Source organism: Neopelma chrysocephalum, unplaced genomic scaffold (genome assembly GCF_003984885.1).
Source record: "Neopelma chrysocephalum unplaced genomic scaffold, ASM398488v2 Primary Assembly neopelma1_61b, whole genome shotgun sequence".
Taxonomy (NCBI): Eukaryota; Metazoa; Chordata; class Aves; order Passeriformes; family Pipridae; genus Neopelma; species Neopelma chrysocephalum.
Window position 1 is genome coordinate 8,520,581 of NW_020897717.1, and position 20,946 is coordinate 8,541,526.

At 34.6% G+C, this 20,946-nt stretch overlaps 1 protein-coding gene across 7 annotated transcripts in view; it reads left to right on the plus strand.

The window, feature by feature from the left end:
* The window catches only part of SYT14 (synaptotagmin 14), a 91,980-nt gene that overhangs the window by 29,975 nt on the left and 41,059 nt on the right, over window positions 1–20,946 (plus strand). For 4 of the 7 annotated variants that reach the window (XM_027682033.1, XM_027682034.1, XM_027682029.1 and 1 more), the window contains one exon: window positions 3,843–4,061. The exons of the other annotated variants lie outside the window; for them this stretch is intronic. In XM_027682033.1, coding sequence (XP_027537834.1) covers window positions 3,843–4,061 — 219 coding nt within the window. The remainder of the gene's footprint in view (window positions 1–3,842; window positions 4,062–20,946) is intronic. 7 annotated transcript variants of the gene reach the window in all.

The window sequence follows — 20,946 nt, forward strand, 5'->3', positions numbered from 1 at the left end:
TGTTAAAAACTATGAATTAATTAATTAATACTTGTTCTGGAATGTCGTTTTCATTTTGTTTATTTTAAAAGTATTGCATAAAATGTGCTAAGATGATAAAAGAAATAACTTCTCTTGCATTTACATTACAGTAGATCTTCAGAATATTTCTGGGATGTGTAAGATTATGATTTCAAGACACAAGACTCAATGAGAAATGGCTATTAAGTGATTTTAAGTATAGAAAAAGTGAATGAGGCTTGTCTTACAGTTGTAGTCTTCAAAGAAAATCTGCGTGTTGTTGATATGCATACTGTGTGTGCCATCTTTAACATCTAGTCTTAAACAATATGATAAAGGGATTGCAATAACAGTTGAAGTAAAAGTAAGAATTGAAACCTTGCATTTTTACACAGTTGTTTTGCAAGCTGCTTAGGAAAGTTTTAGAAAGCAACACAAGCTTTTCCACAGGTGCTGTTTCTGCAGAGAAATGAATGCTTTCATAATAGAAACACATTTTTTTTCTTCAGTGTGTGTGTTTTCCCTTATCTGAAAATTTCAGTTATCTGCTTTCTTGGGTTTTGGTTTGGTTTTGGTTTTGTTTGGTTGGTTTTTTTAATTTGGTTTAGGAGGTGTTTTCCATGTTTGTATGATAACTATGATCTTATCTATTATTTCTTTATGTAATACTATGTTTGTAAACTATATTCACTCTCAAAAATGGCTCTTTAGGTCCCATAATAAGCAAATTAATAGATTTCAATAGTGTACTAGTTGCTCATGACCTGTGTTAGCCAAATAAAGCAAAAATTTTAATAAGAACAAGAATTCTCTTAAGCAAGTTTCCTACTAAGATATGAAAGTCAAATGAGAAGTGGCAAGGAGAGGCATAAAACCCTGAGTTTTTTTTTTTAATGTACAGGAAGCTATTTTTTCCCAAGAATCTGAAACAAATTTGCATTGTTAATTTTAAAAAGTATTTGCATGGATAGCTTATGTTTTGACTTTAATGAGATTTTTAAGTCCTGTGAAGAGGTCTTGCTTCATGACTTATAACAATAGTATACATTCTCAGTCTTTTATGCTAGGAACTGGAGAAAAAATAATTGGTATCCCTGAGAACTTCTGGATGCTTACAGAAGTCAGTATATTATTAGAGACATAACTTTCTACTCTTCTTTAAAACATGTTGCTATCATGCTTTATACTGTTCCATTCTTTATGCAGGCTGATTATTGAACCTAATTTCATATTTGTGAATACATTTCTTGCAATGCCAAAAGATGCATCTAATACTGTTGTCTGGCACTATATTTTAGTCCTTGTATGCTCTGCTTTAATTATAGTTGTGGAAATCTGCAGAATTTTCCAAGTTGACAGGTTTTAGCCAATTGAGGGCCGTATGAGAAATAAAATTTTACTCTGTGTACCAGCAGAGGCTTTTCTGGGCAACCTCTTGCACTGAATGTGTTAGCCAAAATATATCCTGCTTGGTGTGATATTTTCAATAAGTGATCAGTGAAATTAAACTTGCTTTATAGACATCCATAAAATGGGAAGAACCATATCTGTTAGACGGTTTAAAATTGATAGCCTAGACTTGAAAGATCTAGTTGCTCATTAGCAGTCTATTAAGGCACCATTTTTGCTATAAATACTAAATTAAGATTATGTACACATTGCATGTAGACCTGATAGCACCATATCCAGTTAAGGTTTTCTGACTTTTTCCATTTCAAGACCTTATTTTCAGTTCCCTAAAACTGTGTGCTAAATTTGAAAAATCTGTGATGAAATTAGGCATTATTTCTGTTGGAGATCATGTTGGTTTTTTTGTTTTGTTTTGGTTTTTTTTTCTTTTTTTCCCCCCTCAAGTTATAGTTTAAAATCTTCAGCTGTTTCCAAAAATATGTTATGGGAAAAACATGCTAGGTATTTGTGCAACAAAATAAGTAGATTTCACATCAGCTTTACTAAGACATTTTGGCACCTTTGTATATTGGAATTTGTACTTGAAATGTGGGAGAGCACTTTTCCTGTGTCAGAGAGGCCCATGTTCTTTTCTGAGGAAAAACCACCAAAGTTTAATGAAGCTGTAAATTTTTGGAAAGTTTGCTTTTTGAAAAGACATGGTAAACACTTCTTATACTTTGCTTGTTAAATTTACTGACCATCCCATTTGCACTCATATGCTTCATTTTAGGAGTTGAAGATAGAGCAGGTCTTATCGTGCCTTTAATGTTTGTGGTTGCTGAGACACAGTGGAAGTTTGAACAGAAGAATTGAGAATAAATGTGTCCTTTGTGAGGACAGAAACTTCCTGAACAAATATAGTGTGATGCATGCAGTAGATTGGGATTTGAAGTAGGATGGGTGACAACAATGGGGCTGGAAAGCAGGAGCTTAGAATATGACTCTACTCATATAAATGTAACTTTCCAAAAGATGTCTTACCTAAACTTGTAGCATAGGTTTTTCTGTATGAGTACCAGGGAGAAAAAGACCTTGATGGGAAGTGGTTTTATTCATGTGCTTTAGAGGCTTACCTAAAAGTAGGAAGGATGGACCTCTATAGTAGTAAAAGCCAAACACTTGACTGTAGAAGAGGCCTACATGGCTGAAATATGTTGAGTTACTTTAATTTTAAATGGCTGCATTTTGAGTAATCTGAATCCTTCCTTTAGTAGGAATACTCAGCCAAAGGAGTGAGACTGACTGGGTGTGAAGGCAATGACTAATGGGAGTGGAAATGCAGAACTAGGGCTAAGGACAGGGACTGGGAAGAGGTCTTAAAAGCAGGGAGGGGAGAATCGGTTGAGTGTGACTGGATAGCATGTTAGAGAACATTCCCTCACAGAATCAGGAGCTGAAAAACAACATTTTGGGTATCTCAAAGCTCTTCTAGTAATGGAACTTTGCTGGCAAATCATATGCTGTAGGCTTGCTCACTGAATAGTGGTCATGCTGACCTTTACTGAGTTTACATGAAATCTCTTAATGCTTACTGGAGTCTGAGATCTACAGAACCTCTGCAAAGCATGTTAAATTTGGGTGGAATCCATCTGAAGTTTGGAAGAGGGAGGAGGAAACTTTCCTTTTATAGAGATAAATATGCAGCTGAATCTTTGATTTGTGGGAGGAAGTCATGCTTGAGATGTAGTTGGAAAACGTTAACCACAGGAGTGGGCACTATAGAAGAGCTGACATTAAAGAGTTGACTAGATAGATTTTTTCCATGTAATTTTTGCTGTTGCCAGATGTCTGTAGTGAGAATCTGCATTAATTTCAGTTATTGGACAAGGGGCTGTTTATTGTAAGTTAAATAAAATTGTGCATGCAAACATCTTTCACTAGCATTTTCTTTCCCATTTGTTATTATGAGTTTAAGCACTACTGGCATAAATATCCTAAGATGATTTTTTTGTAGGCTTCTCTTGGCATATCAGTTTCATTTCTATGCTATGGTACATGCTCACAGCAAGAATTAGCTGGGAATGTAGGATCAGGAACTGCCTTTTTGTATGTTAGGTATCCAAATGCATTTTCCTACATAATGAAGGGTTTCAAGAATGACAGTGCGTGCTGCCTTACAAGAATTGATCAGTTTTCTGTTGAATAAGTGTTAGAATGGTATTTGAGGCTTAATGATCTTTCAGATTTTCTAGAGAATGAAAAGAGCTCTCACCAGTTACAAAATCACATAATGCTTATAATTACAATAAAATAATTTTAAAATATTACAGAAATTTTAATGAAAATTTCTTAATGAAATATCTTAAATATCTTCAGTGATAACCTTTTATGGTTATTTTCTTGTATTCTATTTTGAGCTGTAGTCGATTTGCTTTATTTTATTCAAACAGACAATTCTTATATGAGTAAAGACCAGCATGGTTCATCATCTGAGAGTGAAGATGAAGCACTGGGTAAATATCATGAGGCCTTGTCTAGAACCCAGAGTTCCAGGCTGCCAGTGGTGGATGGCAGACAGCAAAAAAACTATATATGGGAAACCAGACAAAAATATAGTCCCCTGTCTGCAGAATATGATGGATACAGTAGTGAAGCCTCAATAGATGAAGGTAAGAGTGATTTAAAAGCCTTCCTTTTACTCCAAATTTCAGAATTATGTTCTGGATAAGTAAGTCCTAGACGAGAGCAGCTTGACTAGAAAATAGTCAAGATCTGCAAGAAATATCCAGACGCCTTTTATATTTGTGCATGCTCAAAAAAAAAAAAAAAGCACAGACCTGTGTGCATTTTTTCAGAAATACTGCAAATGATATAATACCTTGTTATATTAAGTTTCTTTAAATTTTATTATTATTCATTTTAATTTTTGGGGAAATTTAAGTTGGATTGATTTAGGAAGGAAGCATGGCAACTCTTGTTGAATTTGTGGTATTATAAATACAAAGAAGACATGTTATTCCTCTCTTGATAAGCTGTTATAACAGCAAAGTAAATGGAATAGGTTATTTACTATGGTGCATATGATCATTGCAGTGTGCATTACTGGAATGTTCTGTATGTTTTCTTCTCTTGAAAGAAATTACTACAAAGATTAGATTAATGTATTTTTGCCATGGTGCTGAAAGTTGGAGGTAAACAATGGATATTCTTTTATGTGCTGTATATTTTTTGATTTTAAGTCGGGGTGACAACTTGACCTAGAGACTGAGAATTCTGCTGTCAGTATTTTGTCAATATGCTTTTTGTATTTGAAAATAGCTGTATGGGAGAATTGTGTCTGTAGCCAGTTTTGAGCGTGAAAAGTGAGCTTTTGTGGAAGTTAGATAAAAGTCAGATTCTAATACAGGTACTGTGCTATAGTAAGATATTTGTTGGTCTCCCTTTAGTACATTAAAATGCAGAAGTTTTTCAGTGTTTGATGTTTTCTAATAAGCATGGATACATGTAATTAAAAGATATCTGTCCTTAAATGTTCTATATAGTCCAGAAGTGCTAGGAAAAAGAAATATTTTTTACTGTGTAATGTAATTAAATTATATAAAAGTCTGTTTGCCATTGAAGTTTTTAATTAGTGTATGGTCATTCATGATCCCAAGCTAAGACCCAAAGGACATGAAAGCCATAGTTGAATTCAGTTGCAGAGAAAGAGAATTTGTTTTTGATCATCAGAAAATTTCATTCTTTCCTTTGCTGTGAAATCATAGGAAGGCTGAGTTCCAGCAAATAGTGAAGGAGATGCAGAGGTGAGATCAGGTGGTAAGAACTGATTCTTGGACACCGTGATGGAGAAGGACAGGGAAGAGGGATAATAAAAGTATCGTGTTTGGGTTTTATATCTACTGAGATCTCTCAGCAGTGTTAGTTGGGGAAATATGAAAGATAAGATACTAATTTTTTATACGGCTTGTGTCACTGTTGGGAAAAAGTGATGATGTATATTAACAGGAGAGGGAAAAATTATGGTATTTTTCAGCAAATAGTACAAATTATACAAGAAGACTACTTTCACATATCCAGAATAATGTATTTGTCTCTTTTCAAACCACTGAGGCTGGTTGTTGAAATAGTCATAGTCATGACATTCATCTTTCTATTTCACCGTTGCTCAGTTTTTTTATCCACCCCAATTCGTCTTCTCAGTGAAAAGTCCTCAGTTCATCTGAGCTTTTTACTTTGACCCTGTAACATTTAAGCTTCAAAGGCATCGTGCTAGCCTTTGAATTTTTTCTTTTGGTTGTATGTTATTTCTTTTTTATAGTTGTCTTCCTTATCATTCTCTTAGGTCATCAGGATTCATAGTCACTGTTTTTTTTCCTCTTCTGGGGAATGAAAACTCCAGTCTAGAAATCTATATCATATTTACAATCTAAGACAAAATAACCTTGTTGCAAGTCCAAGTTTTGCATCAGGAAAGTTAGAATTGTTTGCTATTCTTTGTTAATGCTCTTTCATTCGGGAAGCAAGCTGGATATAAATGCCGTTTATATATATGCAGACATATTCAGGGTTTGGGAAAAAACCCTTTTAAAGCAAAAACTGTCAAAACATTCTAACTTAGAAAATTTAAAAATTTTAACCACATACTTCTACTTGCATAAAATCTTTAATACTGACTGTATTTTGCTTTTGCTGCTGCTTATGGCATCATTCTCTTTCCACATTTTACAAGGAGTGGAGAGTCAGCAAAGTTATTTATTTGACAGCCTGCAGTCATTCTACAGTGTTTGGCAAGATGCTTGCAAATTGGAGTGATGTTTGTCTCATTTTTGGAATCTGTTAATCTCAACAAAATTATGTTTAATATAATTAAAAAAAAAAGGTTGGTATTGGACATGGCAACAGATTAACAGCCTAGTGTTTTTCACTTTTCATTGGCCTGAAGGTGGCACACTAGAATAATTAGTGTTAGTACTTTTTCCACGCTCCTCCTAAATTGTTTCAAATGTAAAAGAAAGAATCTTTGCACAATGATTAAAAAATTTTAGAATAGAGGAAAAGGCAGAGTGTCCCTTATTATGTTATCATCATTACAGAGGGAAAACTGCAAAACCTGGAACTTTGATGAAAAGAGAAAGCTGAAAACCTCATGAAGAAAGCCTACAGTCTTAAATAAATGAGGGACTGGCTATTGCTACCAAATAGTTCATATGTGTTCAGAGAAACAGTCCACTGAACAGATTACATTAAAAATCTCTGATTCCAAGGGGGGAGAGCATCAAATTCCAGATGTAACTGAGTGTAAAGCTTTACTGTTTTCCTTAAATTTGGAAAATAAATCTGTAGGAGACTTGATGTCATAAGAATCCTGAAATTTTTCATTAAATACTTGGTTTTCATGACTGTTAAATTATTTTTATAGGAAATGTAAAGACAGATAATAGAACCATTTCTTGATTCTTTGTAGTGGAGGATGAGCAAGCCATGTCTTCCTATGTACTTTATTTCATATGAGAAAAAATTGTCACTCCATTTGATTTTGTGTGCTTCTGTTTTCTCATATGTACTTTACCATTTCTACTTCTAAGTCTTTAGCATTTTGGCTGTACTTCCATCTTATGGCACTGATTAGTCCATATGTTAAACAGGACTTGATAATGTTACAGTGAAGTGATGAGAGGACAGAATTAATTTTTGTCTCATCTCTGTTGTCTTCCTGCTCTTTGCTAGTAAAGCAGCCCCTGATCATTAAGATTAAGGACAAGGGGGAATGGTTTTAAACGGAAGGAGGATAGGTTTAGATTAGATACTAGAAAGAAATTCTTTACTGTGAGCATGGTGAGGCACTGGAACAGGTTGCCCGGAGAAGCTGTGGATGCCCCATCCCTGGAAACATTCAAGGGCAGGTTGGATGGGGCTCTGAGTAACCTGGTCTAGTGGAAGATGTCCCTGCCCATGCAGGGGGGTTGGAATGGTCCGTAAGGTCCCCTCCAACCCAAACCATTCCATGATTCTATGAATTCTGTCAGAGGCACAGCAATGAAAATATTTAACTTCCAGAAAATTGTTTTTCTCTGCTGAATTTTCTCTTCAGCGGTTAATCTCTATCACATGTTGTATCTTGCAATAGTGAACTCTGTGTTTTCAAGGGAGTCAATAAACAGTTTTACTAATAACTGTTTACTCTGAACTTCTGTCTTCACTGTTTAAACTTGTTTAGACGTGTCTAACTCTGCACACACAAAATTTGACAATGAGACAAAAATATAATCTTGTCTTTATTAATACACCCTGTTAGATTTGCTAAAAGCATGTATAATATTAATATGTTTGCACCACTAAGACCTTCAAAATGTTTGATCATATTATTTTAAGATTCACTTATTATCAATTACATAATTACTTTACTACATGCATTTTCTGGCTTCATGCCTCTAAAAATGTTATATTCCAAAGCCTGAAAATGTGTGTGCTATGTTTTCATATCATTCTTTTCTCCTCTAGATGGCCATATTAATCTTTCTTTTCAGCGTATTTATATAGAAGTCGCATGGCATTTTGTATCATGTTTGTAATAGTTGAATGAAGAAAGCAGTATATTCTGTGGGTTTTGGTAGTGTATTTTGATGATGGAATGTTCTAGTAGCACTTTAGTTAGTTTTGTGAAATTTAGGGTTTTAAATTTTCATTCACAAATACCTGCTTATGACCAGTGTCTGATCTACTTTATATATTTGTATTGCACATTTGATACAATTAGATTTTAATAACTTATAGTGCGTATTTAAAATTAAAAGTAAATTACTATTGTCCTTAGATGCAAATATTTCTACAGACTCAAAGCTACTGTAAATACGTAACTTTTGCAGCGAGTTTCTCATGGGCAGGCTTAATTCCATAATATCGCTAAAGGAAAATCTGATTCATTAGAAAATCAAGTGGATGACAGATGTCATCATTAAAAGGAAGATGGTAGAGGTTTGCACCTGAAATTTTCAACTCTTGCACAAATGACCAAAAACTTAATCACCGAAAAGATAAACCTGTATAACTACAGTATATGTGGACTTAATCTCTGTGCTTGGGCCTGGAATTCCAGGGTCAGCTCAAAGTTCAAAATTTTAATTTTGCCAGTAATAGTATTTGTGTTATTTCTAATATTATCCAGTAAAGTATGGATATTATGGATATTATGGTCACTTCCTGAAGTCACCTCTTTTTCTTTTTCCTGACACACATCCTGATAAAACTTCATTTTAGGTTTTTATAACAAGTATCCTACTTCTTATATTATTCCCTACCATTTCAATATGTTGAATATATAGCATTGCCTTTATGTGCTCCAACTATTTGTAATGTTTTGGAAGAGGCGATTAAGATAGGCTGTGATATTACACGTCTGTTTCAGAAAATAAAGAACAAAAATAAGGAAAAACCCACCATGAGATATTTTTGCTAACAAAGAGTTTATAATTTCAAATAGGGATCTAAATAAGGAAGTGTAAAAATTTTATGTTTCACATTGGCATTATTCTTTGTACTTTGTATTTGAAAATATTTTTTAATACCTATATTGTGATCTTAAATGGACCATGCTTTCTTAATTACTTCAAATTCAAAAAAATGTAAAATATGATATTAAACTAGCTTCTTTATTTCCAGTAGTGGCTACCTCCTCAACTTTAACCAAGCATTACACTGGGAAGTTGTTGTGTCTTTCTTATCTCTCTAAGTCTCATAGGCAAGTACAAGATGTTTTCTTTAAAGAAATGGTTCCTTAAATTCCTAAATATTTAAGTTTTTAAACTTAGAAATGTTAGGGTGAATGTATTGAAATTACAGTTTTGCAGGCAGATGTCAAAAACTATAGGTGGTTCTTTGGTTTTGAAATCAAGATTCTCTGAATCCCTTCAGATGAAAAAGGTAGAAGAGGGGAAGAAAGCAGTTTGGGTTTTTTCATAGTTGATTTGGGATACTCTTAAAGTGTGTCTTGCCCAAATTACCTCTTTAACAGCTGTGCAAAATTCCGGATTAGGGAGCAGGCAAGAGGGATTGATCCCAATTTGAGACAAAGTAGGTGACATCATGATGGAAAAAAGGAGTAAGCTCACTTGCTGACTTAGCACACTTGGATGTACTTTATTTAGTTATAGTTTACCAGTTCTAGTACAACCACAGGTTCCATCTCCAGCCTATTTTAAAGTCTTTTTCTAACTTCTCAATTGGTAAAGCCCCATGACTGAAGACATGTTTGTTCAGAGGCTCTATTTCTGGGATTGGCCCAAGTGCCTTACATTTCGCAAGGTTTTTTTGAAACATATGGAAGCACTAAAAGACTGCAGTGAGAAAACATAAGCTCTCTTAAATGAGAATCTGCTGCTCTAGCAGGCATATGCTACTGGATTTTATCCATCATTTCCATATTGTGAAGGTAGAATATGATGTTATTTTTGTAGTTTATCTTTTCCTCTTCTATTCTTCTCTAGGCTTTCGGCACTTTATGTTGATGTGTCTGTGGACATATGTTTGCCTTGTTCCTCAGTGTCAATCTTTGCACTTGAAGGTGACTGTTCTTCTGGAATCTCTTGGATCTAATTCTTTAGGCAGCTTTTTGCCTTTTCTTTCTCTCTTGTTAGTTTCTATTTGGGAAAAGTCTCCTCACTGAATTAAAGTATATGTAGAGATTTTCTCTCAATCTTTTCAACATAAACACCAAAAACTCCTTCATAAGCACCTCAAAACTGGTATACAGGTGAATCTTCCCAGTTTGTTGAAGCAACCTGTGGAGTTTTCCTCAGTAAATACATTCTGTGAAGTAAGATCCTACTTATTCAGACTTGTCAAGCTGAGGTGAAAGCCATTGGACAGGCTTAGAGAGGAAGAATGGATTACTCAGTGAATCCCATGATAACCAGTTTATTTTCCAGTTTATCTTCTATCATTATTCCTTGCATGTAAGTAGATCTATTTTCAAGCCAAGTGTGAGTGAAGACTTACTGTTTTGAAATTATAGAGCGAGAGCCTCGGTATGGTTGTATTGTGTTTGGCAAAATAAGGCCACAGTTTTCTCAAAATTGGTCTGTGTATCTGTACACTTCAGATGTTATGAACTACAGGCAAAGACGATGGCTTACATCGAAAAAGAACTGTGCACTGGTATTCACACTGGAGGTTTGAAAGCTGCGTTGAATACTTGATCATAAATAGTTATTGCTTTTATTTTTCCTCTAATGTGCTTCAAATAAATGAATTAGAAATACTGGAAAGAGTATTTAGCAAGAAGGTGGCCAACCACTTTTTTCTGATGTGTCTTTATCAGGTTACCTGTGAGATTTCTTGGTACAATACCTATAGGAAGTAAATACTCTTTTTGTCCTGCTATTTTGGATAGACTTAGGGTTTCAAATAGTACATTCATCAAGAGACTTTGAAAGGGTCTTCAGTCAAGAGATTTAAGAGAAGTCTTAAGAAACCTTCGGAGCAGTGTTTCATAAACGCTTCAGAGTGTATTTTGAAGGCCAAGTCATGTTACAGCTGTGAATACTCCAGATATTCATACTCGTGTATCCTACCTGATAGTACTTGTGTACTAACAACTGATGTCATTCTTGTTGCATTTCCTGGAGATTTTTTTGGATTTTTTTAATTGATACAGCTTCCTTATGCTTGTTTTTTATTATGTGGACATCTACCCATGACATTTTTTATTTTAAGAGTGATTAAAAATCTTCATGTAGTACAGGAGAAAGTGCAATGATGCAATACTAATGATAAAGGTCTGATTCCTGATGGTATGTGTCTGCCTCCTCTGGTTAATTGGAATGAGTCTTCATTGGCTTCAAGCCCTTAAAAATTGGAGACAGAGAATTTCTTGTGGTTTTGAAGCTTCTGGGGAGTGTGGCCATTCAATCCATAGCTGTATCAGCTATATCAGAGGAATATTTAGGGATACTTTCATAGAAAAGATACTTTTGTAATTTGAGGATTTGCAGAATAGTGTCCAGAACTAACTTGATTTGCAGCACTTTCTACTTACTATCTCTGATGCTGCGGTTTTGGGCTTCCTGTGCGTTTTTTTTGGTGTGGGGGTTTTTTCTGGTGTGGGTTTTTAGGTTTATTTTGAGTACCAAAGTAGCTTCCTAGTGCATTATGACAGACCTCTATTATTCTTCTGTAATACTGGAAGATAGTTCTCCTAAGTACTTGAATTTATGATGCATGTTTCCCCAAAATAAACTCAACTGAACATTGCAGAGACTAAGGTGATTTAAAGATTACCTCTTGCTCTGTCTTTAATTCAGTTTTACAGAGTTCAGATCTTTTATCCTTCCCAAGAAACTGTTACCATTTGTCTTGTGAAAAGTTCCTGATAGCAAGGAACTTTTCATATGAGTAATTCATATGTTAGGCTACGATCACATTGTGGTTACAACTCTTTACCTGTAGGAAAAGCAGACATGCAAAGTCTCATGTCCTGGAATGGACAGAATTCACAGAGATGGGGTAGAAAGTACATGTGTAATTCAATATTATTATTGCAATTTTCTTGAGGAATATTGTGGAGGGGGCAAGACATAAATATGGGATTTAAGTGCAAAGGAGATCTGTGTCTGAGTTGAAACACAGTTTGGAAGAGAACAGATTTACATTGAGAACTTGTGAGTTTAAAAGCCAGATAGATGATATCAAAGTTGTGTGCAGTCTTTCAACCAAAGGAAACACATGAAAGTGCTTGATAGAATGAATTTGGATAATTCTGAAACCATGAATTTACCCTGTGATTAGCAGCAGAGATGCTGGGAAAAAAAGATGCTGTTGAAGTATGCATGTCATCTACTGCTGAGAAAAGAAACCTAGTAACAAAACTCAGTCAGGGATGATGATAAGATTTTCAACAGAAAAATTTCCAGCTAGACCAACTCCAAAGAGGAGGAAAAACTGTCCGCCAATGGGAAAGGGCTTTTTTTCCTGATGTGCACAAGTGAGCAAAGCAATCTCACAAATTAGGTTCCTCCTGCCAGCATTTTGAAGTCTTTGAAGAAATACCCACCCTTCGCATTGATGTGAAGGCTTTGAAGAAAGTCACCCTTAGCAATGTGATATCTCTGAAGTGATGTAAATCATACATTAATAATAACAGGAAAGTTTTCATTTTATTGTAAACTTATTATTTTTATAAGTCTCTCATCTATTTGAATCTGGAATTTATGAAGGGATCAAGACCTGTCTTTAACTTGGAAAAGTTCACATACATATTTGTGACTGAAATAGTTCCTATTTAAAATAGATGTTCTACGTTCATAAAATGTTGAGCTGTTTTGTGATAAAAACACAAGAGTATTGTATCAGCAGAAAAGATCATTTCCTTGATGAACCAAGTGATTTTGCTGATTCTGAGAGTTCACATTGAAAACTGAGTATTTCTTGTACTAATATCTAAAAGCTATTGAGTGTGGGCATTCTTTTTTTCTTGGTGTTGTGGTAATATCCAGCAATATAGGGTAGCAGTTACTTTGATCTTTATGCATGTATGCCAGGGCATTTGTCTTCTTCTGAAAGACTCTCACGGAACAGACAAAAGAAGGTACAGTTTACATTAGTCTTAACCCAAAGTCAAAAGATCCCATGACTCTATCATGGAAAGAGTGACCAAGAAAGAGGATTGAATCGTAGACTGGAAACCTCTGTGTAGACATTGATTAGGTGAATGGGAAGAAGGGATTTTACCCTATACTCTACTTACCTGCTGAGAACAGTCATGCTACTTGGTCATCAGAGTGAAGCAGTTCACGTAAATATGAGAACTAAAGTCATTATTACAGCTTTGGAATAGAATCATAGACTGTTTTGGGTTTGAAGGGTCCTTAAAGATCATCTAGTTCCAAACCCCTGCCAGAGGCAAGGATGCCACCCAGTAGATCAGGGTGCCCAGTCCAACCAGACCTTGAACTTTACATAAGAATATTACAAAAGAACAGCTTATCAGTTCTTCCTCTGTTGCAGGTGTGGATAAATGGAGCATTCTTCTTACCTTTAAAGGTTAACAGCCAAAGATTTTTAACTCTAGTCTGAGACTAATGTTTGTCTTCTAGTTGTACTATTTCCCCTAGGTTAAGGACAGGTTACCATTAGGCCTTTTTTTGCAATCTGATCACATTACATTTTACACATCTCTTTGGTAAAACAATAGGGGTTTTTTTTGTAACTGAACTATTTTTTTGTTTTGTTACCTAATGTAGATTATTTTCCTTATGCATATATATCAATTTCATAGGCATTCTTTAACTATATTGTAAATGTTCTCTTGGAATTATTTAATGAATGTTTTGTCCTTGTACAAGAAGAACAATGTTACCATTTTTATCTAATAACATGTATTTTATTGTTAGGATAACTATTTTCATAGCTACTTTATGTACATTATTTATTGAGACTACTTAGTATCTGACTAAACAATATGAAGTTGTTTCTGTAGCTTGTGTGGAGGGAAAGATATGTAATTTGTTTTCTTGCAAAATAAGCTCTTCCATGCTGCTTGCAACACTTCTGTGTTACAAAGTTACCCCAACTTTTAGGAATTATTGGAATATTTTCCTCGGGGAAAAGGAAAAGCACAATATGTTATACAACTTGAAATAATATTTTTTGTTTGTGTCCTTTTGGTTTGAGGTGAGTTTTTGGGGGCAGGGGGGTTGGTTTGTTTGCAATTACTTTTCCTCCACTCTACTGACAAGCTGGAAATAGATCCTTAGCAAGTGTAATTGCTGTGCTTCTGGTCACTCCAGTGCAGCACATCAGGTCTCATGAAAGCACATAGGAAAACTCAAAGGGAAAATTATTTTATTATGGAAATTTTGATCTGGTCCTTTGAGAGAAGCTAGCAGACATGCTTAACTGGGTGTAAGATTTTCTGTGTGGAGTCACCTATGTCCAATTCAATTAAAGCTTGATCTTTAAATTTGTAAATAGGAAATCTAGCTACATTCACCTTCCACACCACTTAATAGTCTGGCAGCATGTGGTTTTGTGTCTATATTTGTACAATTTGCTTGGGAGAAAAAAAAAAGTGACCTACCTCTCCATTTTGACCTTTTTGCTTTCAGTCTTGTTGAACCATTCTAAATTTTGTCCTTATATGTGTTTTGTAAAAGATATTCAGTTATCACAATTTTCTAATTCTTTTAATTTTAAAAGAAGATTTATGACATTCCTTTGCAAATATATCAATTTGTCAGATAAAGGTTAAAAATTAGATACATTTTATTCATGTTAAAGTCACACCCAGCTTATTTAAAGGCAGCTTTGACTTAGAGTTGCAAGCCTGAGGATATTGATTTGAATTATGCATGACTGTCTGGTATGCAGTTCCATTAGCCTGCTGGATGGATAATGTAAACATGTTCAGAATTTTAAGTATCCTATATGAGCATATGAGCGGCAGGTTAAAAATAGAGCTGATAAGAGCATGTGTATCTGAAAAATCCAAATCTTGGAGAATAAAACGACAAAAGGGTTGTGTCTTCAAGAGGCTGACTTCAGGTGTGATTTTCTTTTCTTTGAAACTACGTGGCCTGAACAAATACAGCTTGTACATATGACTTGAACAGGTGACATGATTGCTGTTATCTGCTGCGAAGCATTGACATCTGTACTGGAAAACACACTCGTAACCAAAAGGTCAAGGCCAACCCTGCAACTTTTGGCAAAAAAAGCAGGGCAGTGTCTGTTCTTGTTTAAGTTGGTCAAGATTAACTCTAGTGATTAGGCTAATTTTGCCGTATCTTCAAGGAATCTGCTTTGGAATGTTATTTGATTTTGCTCAAACTTTCTGTGGCTTCCAGTATCTCATAGTTCCTGTTTATGTTATATCTGATCAGTTGTTTGTTTGTATTTTAGCAGTCTGTAGTTTGGAAGTACAAGTAATGATTTCTGAAACTTTGTTTTTAAATCCTTAGCACTAAAAACAGTGTAAGATTTAAAAACAGATAGTATATTTTTAGAATTTTGTCCAAGTTCCTGTGAATTTTAATAGGAAAAAAAAGACAACTCTGAAATGAAAAATACAGTGTCATCTATGTTACATTTATAAAGACTTATCATATTTCCAAATGTTTCTGTTGCATATGTAGAGTTTGTTGCAATACGGTGAGCTGAATGAAAATCACAAAAATGTATTGCTCTTATTTTCAACATCTGATGGATACAAACCAGGAAACTAGTCTAATTTTGCATTAATTAATACTACCTTCTCAAAGTTATTTTGCTTGGAGTGCCTCATATTTGGCTATGTTAAATGCTGTACATAGTATCAGATTGGAACTATTTCTAGATTATGAGATTGAGAGAATAATGATGTCTTTTCCTTGGGCTTTAAAGCATTTATTTACTTAATATAATAATAATCCCATGGAAATTTGCAAGCAAATGTGTGACTTAAAAGCTCTTCCTGATGATGAAGTTAATTATACTGCTTTCAGATATATCTTTCTTTTCCTCTCAAAGCTTGAATTTTATATTCACACAAAATTTGACCAGTAGATAAATCTTGGGTGGTACTGGTAAAATTTGAAAAGGTGTTTTGAGTTGATGGTCATTTTCCCTTTTAATTGGTGACTAGTTAATTTGTTATGAGACTAGCACTTAATGCTCTCCTTTGATAAACTCATCATCCTGTTTGGTAACAGCTGTTATCTTTGACTGTAACCAGAACAAAATTCCTTTCACTAGCAATGAGAACCACTGCTCTGAATCATCTACTTTTCCTTCCTGTTAAGAAGAAGGGGCTTTTAAAGAAGAAAATCTTTTGAAATAGCAATAGTAGTTGTCATTAGTGTTAAAGGCAATCTATTGGCCACAGAGGTGTAGGGAACAACAGTGGCAACTTCAGACAACTTCAATATTTTGTGAAGGAAGAATTTATGAATCTTTTTTATGAGGGATGGTAACAATGGCAGTTGTTTCTTTAAAAGAGACTAGTTTGCACTTTAATTCTTCTCGTAGAAGAACGGGGGAATCTCTTGTGTGTTTTTTTGCCCAGTGAAGATAATGCAAGAGAACATTATACAGAGGAGAAATGATTGCATGTGTAACAGTGAATGTAGTGGCCTGAGCACAGAGCCATTGTGTAAATATCTCCACTGTTCCAGATGCTCTTTTTTTGTTTTGAGTGGTTCTGACATAAAACTACAGAACTGTAATATTTTGATAATACAGGTGACAGCATAAATGCCACAATGTAGCAGTCAATTTTAAATTCCTTTTCCTTATTCTCTAGCTTTTGGTTACTTTTAAAAGAAATTTTCAGGGGAAAAAATAGAAATGAGATTTAATTTTAGTTGAATGTTCATGGTAAAAATATTATGTGGATTTTTTCATACCCCAAAGAAAGTTTGAGACAGTACAAAGTTAAATTTAAAACTTAAAATAAGTGCATCTTATGAAATCTGGGTAAATGTAAGTCCAACCTACAGTGACACTGTTAGAAAAATGGAAATATTTAATATGTCTTTAGTCTGTATGTGATTGTTGGAAACTTACAGAATGATACAGTTATTTTGTAATGTAAGTACAAACAAGGGTAAGAGTCTGGTTTTTATGCATCAATGTCTCTGCCTCAGATATTATACTTTAAAATGTCTGTATTTTAAAGCAAATCTGAGCCTGTGGATATGAAGAAGTCAAATACATTTTTTGTTGAGTGTTTTGTTGTAGTACTTAGAGAAGTTTAGGTAGCTGAGAAAAAGAGACAAGAGCAGCAGTTGTCTGCTCATTCTTCACTGGCTCTCCTGCTCTTAGTTGCCTCCATGACACTTGTTTATGCAGTTGATGTCTTTCCAATGATTAATGCATGGAAGGGTGGGATACAATTCTGAATCTATGTCGAGTTCATATTACAATAATTTATTTTTTCTTCTGGTTATTCCCCTTTACTTTTCATACATCAGTTCAGATTATGTTATCAGAACTTGGTTTTTGAATCCTGTGTAAATTTTGCTGCCTCAGTGGGAGAGTCTTTTGTTTTTAAGAAGAGGTCAGAATACAAAAACATAATGGGAAAAATCAGTTTAACTGCCCTCTTTCTCACTGAATTAGTACAAATTATTCCCAGCTTATTGGAAAGCAGTCTGCATTTGAAAATGTCCATAATAAATTGGTATAAAGAGGCCTAACAATTTCTGTTTAAAGGAGTTTTATTTACTCTAGTTTATGCATAATCTCGGAGTTGCATACAATGTGTCTGCAACTCCTTTCAGAAACGCTTGCTGAAATTTGCAGTGTTTACATCTCCCGTGGATAAATTGATCTAGAAACACTTAAACTCTACCAACTCAAAATAAACAGCAAACTCAGAATAAATCTGTGTACTTCCATTTTCATTTTAACACTGTTTCAGTGTTGGTCAGACTAAATTTATTTATGTCTGTACCTTTTTTCATTTTGTTTTCCTTGAGCAAAAGTATTAGATTTCAGATAGAAACAAACGTGCCTGTTTATTTCATTACAGATAGTAGTATATGTCGTACCTCAGGGGGTTTTTTTGGGGGGTAGAGGAAGAGGAACACTTCAAGTGGTTAGATGTTCGTCCTGTATAGATCTCTCAGATTCCTACTGTGCCAGTTCTCTGGTGTTCGATAAGGCACACAAAGCAGTTGTGGGAGAAAGCATATCACTTGTATCCATGGTAACTCGAAAGATACTTTGGAACTCAAAAGGATAGAATAAGCCAGAGTAATAGGTCTCATTATAAGGGCAAAATACATAAAAGGTTCAGGCATATGCTTTTAATTAGATGCCAAAAATAGCTAGAATCAGAGATGATGCAATGAAACAATAATTCTTAGTATTAGAAATGAGCAACACTTGAAATCTGAAAGGCTTTTATCTTACCATCTTTTGGGTATTCGGTCCATGAATACTAATAGGTTTGCAATGGTTTCTTAATCATGCTTAGGACATGAGAGTGCACTCTGATAAAAGCTAGAGCAAGTCTCATATGACTGTAAGTTTCTGAAGTTCCATAGTGATGTTAATTCTCATGGCTGTGATGCAGCTTCTTATGAATAGCATGTGCAAAGCATTCTCTCCTGTTTTGCAAGAGCACTGCTGAAAAATGAATGTAATGTGTGCTTCTATGTCGGGATAATAAAAAATTGTTAAAAATACAGATTAATTTGAGATCAAAGATACAGTATTTTTCAGATTAAGTCACTTTAATTAATTTAAAATAGGAAGGTAAGCAATGGGGAAAAGTGTGAAAACTTGAAAGGATGGTCTAGAATTGAATCCCAGAGAACAAAAATAGAACAATATATGAAGTACAAGGTATAGGATATTTGAATAACCATTTTAATAAAAATATTTTAATACAGTGAATAATTTCAAAGTTTTCTATTTGAACAGCAGTGTTTGTAAGGGATCCATCTTGTATTGCAGTGCAATTCTCCACATTATTTCCTCTGTTGCTATAGAAACTAATTCTAGTGCAGCTGTGATCACTTATCAAAATTCTAATGTTTCAATACCCATTTCTTATTTTGAGTTATTTAAATAGCCTTGTCTTACTTTGAATCAAACTGCACATTTCATCACTGCTGAATTGTTGACTGGTCAAAATGTTAATGCAAAGTGATGGCAAGCGCTGTGGGATTGTGATTTTTTTTTCTTTTTCCTATCTAAGCTATCATAGTTATTGTTAAAGTTTGAATAACAAGCAAATTAAGGCTCTTTCATTTGTTAAATTTTAAAGGTCAATATTTGTTGTCTAACATCAGCATTTTGCAATGCATATTACTTCCTCACTGTAATCTTAATTATATTTAATATTTCATAAACCTTAAATTGTTCCTGTAACTGATACTTGGCATTCAGGAGGGGGCGCATATGTATATATGTATGTTTAAATATATGTCTCTGTGTGTGTGTAAACTATTGTTAGGATGCTTTTAACGTAAAAGTAAGTCTTGACATGTTCTTTCTATCGAAGTAAAACTTTCAGTGTTGCTACATTGCCTAAAACGAGTATACCACAGTAGCATGTCACCAGTTAACAAAGTATTCTGAATCTCTTTTGCTCCTTGTATTGTTTCTTTGGGACTGGGTTTGGGGTTGTTTTTTTGGTAGTGGTAGCAGTGGGTTTGGGTTTCTGTGTAGTTTTTGGCTAGTTGGTGGTTTTGTTTGTTTCTAACAAGGAAAGTACTGTGCTGGTAGATATATGTAATTAATGCAGGATGCAGCAATGTAACATTCTGATTGTGAACCATGTTAAACATCATTCTGCTGAATAGTTTTCAGTTGTAATGCTGAGATCTAAAAACTTTGCTGACACCAAATTATGAGGAAAGGTGTGATAGTAATTGGTCTGGAGACATATGTTGTATATTTTCTGCTGTTGTATCAAAGCTACTGAAATGTTCCTGTAGTACTTTTCAAGATAATCACTGACTTTCTAATGAGTGTACACTAATTTCATATAGAGTGAAATAAATAATTTTCAATTTTGAAATTATCATACAAACATTTTGCAGCTGTAGCTGTCAGACTTTGATTACTAATTAACTGCTGTGCACCACCTTTAAGTCTCTTATTCAACAAGCAGCATCAAACAGTAATTTCAAATTAGATATATAAATTTTTTGCTAGTATAAGAAAGGTCTGTAAGAAATGAGTTTTGATGGAGATGCATGTTTTCACTCTGTCTCAATGGCTAGTAAGTTGGTGTTGTAAATACTTACCGTTAAACCACCATATTCATGGCAACACAATTTTCCGGATAGTGTTTTGGGAAGTTAAATGGGTTGAGAATGACTGATCCTTGATTGTTAAGGGCTGTTGTTTCTTTGGGTGGATGCCATGGAAGACCTGTTCCTCTCCTGCTGTTTGCTGAGGTCTGAAGCATCATTCTGTAGACCTTTGCATGCTTGGCCCCTCTTCTCTCATCCTCACAAGCTCTTGCTTACCTCTTATGGCTGGTGCTATGCCTGAATGAAAGTATCTTTACCAGCCAGACTCATATTCATCTAGTCCTGTCAAAATGCAGAAAACTACCGATTTTGTGAATTGTATGACAACTATGGAAACATAGCAACATCACATATTACATATAAGCCTAGTAAAGCAACTCGTCTGTAACGGTGGGAGGTCTCGGAAGTGCCGCAAAAAAGTGCAAGAAATTTAGTTTTGAATAATTGTGTTTCTTTATGCCTGGAGAAACTTGTTTGAGGTCTTGCTGGAGTGAGTGGAACAGACTGATGTGCTCCCCGCTGCTTAATCTGTGCCTTTTCTGTGAATTCTTAGCCCTCTTACTGGGTATGTGAAGCAAAGATACCTTGGTTTCAAAGCATCTCCATTTCCTATGATTTCACAGTGCCTATTTTGCCTTTCTTTTTCTGGAGAGTTGACCTCATAAGTGGTACTAGTGCCATTCCTAAGCATACTTTCTACAGGCACCAGTATGTAAAAGGTTTTAGAGTAGTTCTTGAGCATACCTAGGCAGTTTTCTTCTGTTCTTTACCTGTTAGGTACTCCTGCAAACTGAGATCATAGTAGATTTTTCTTCTG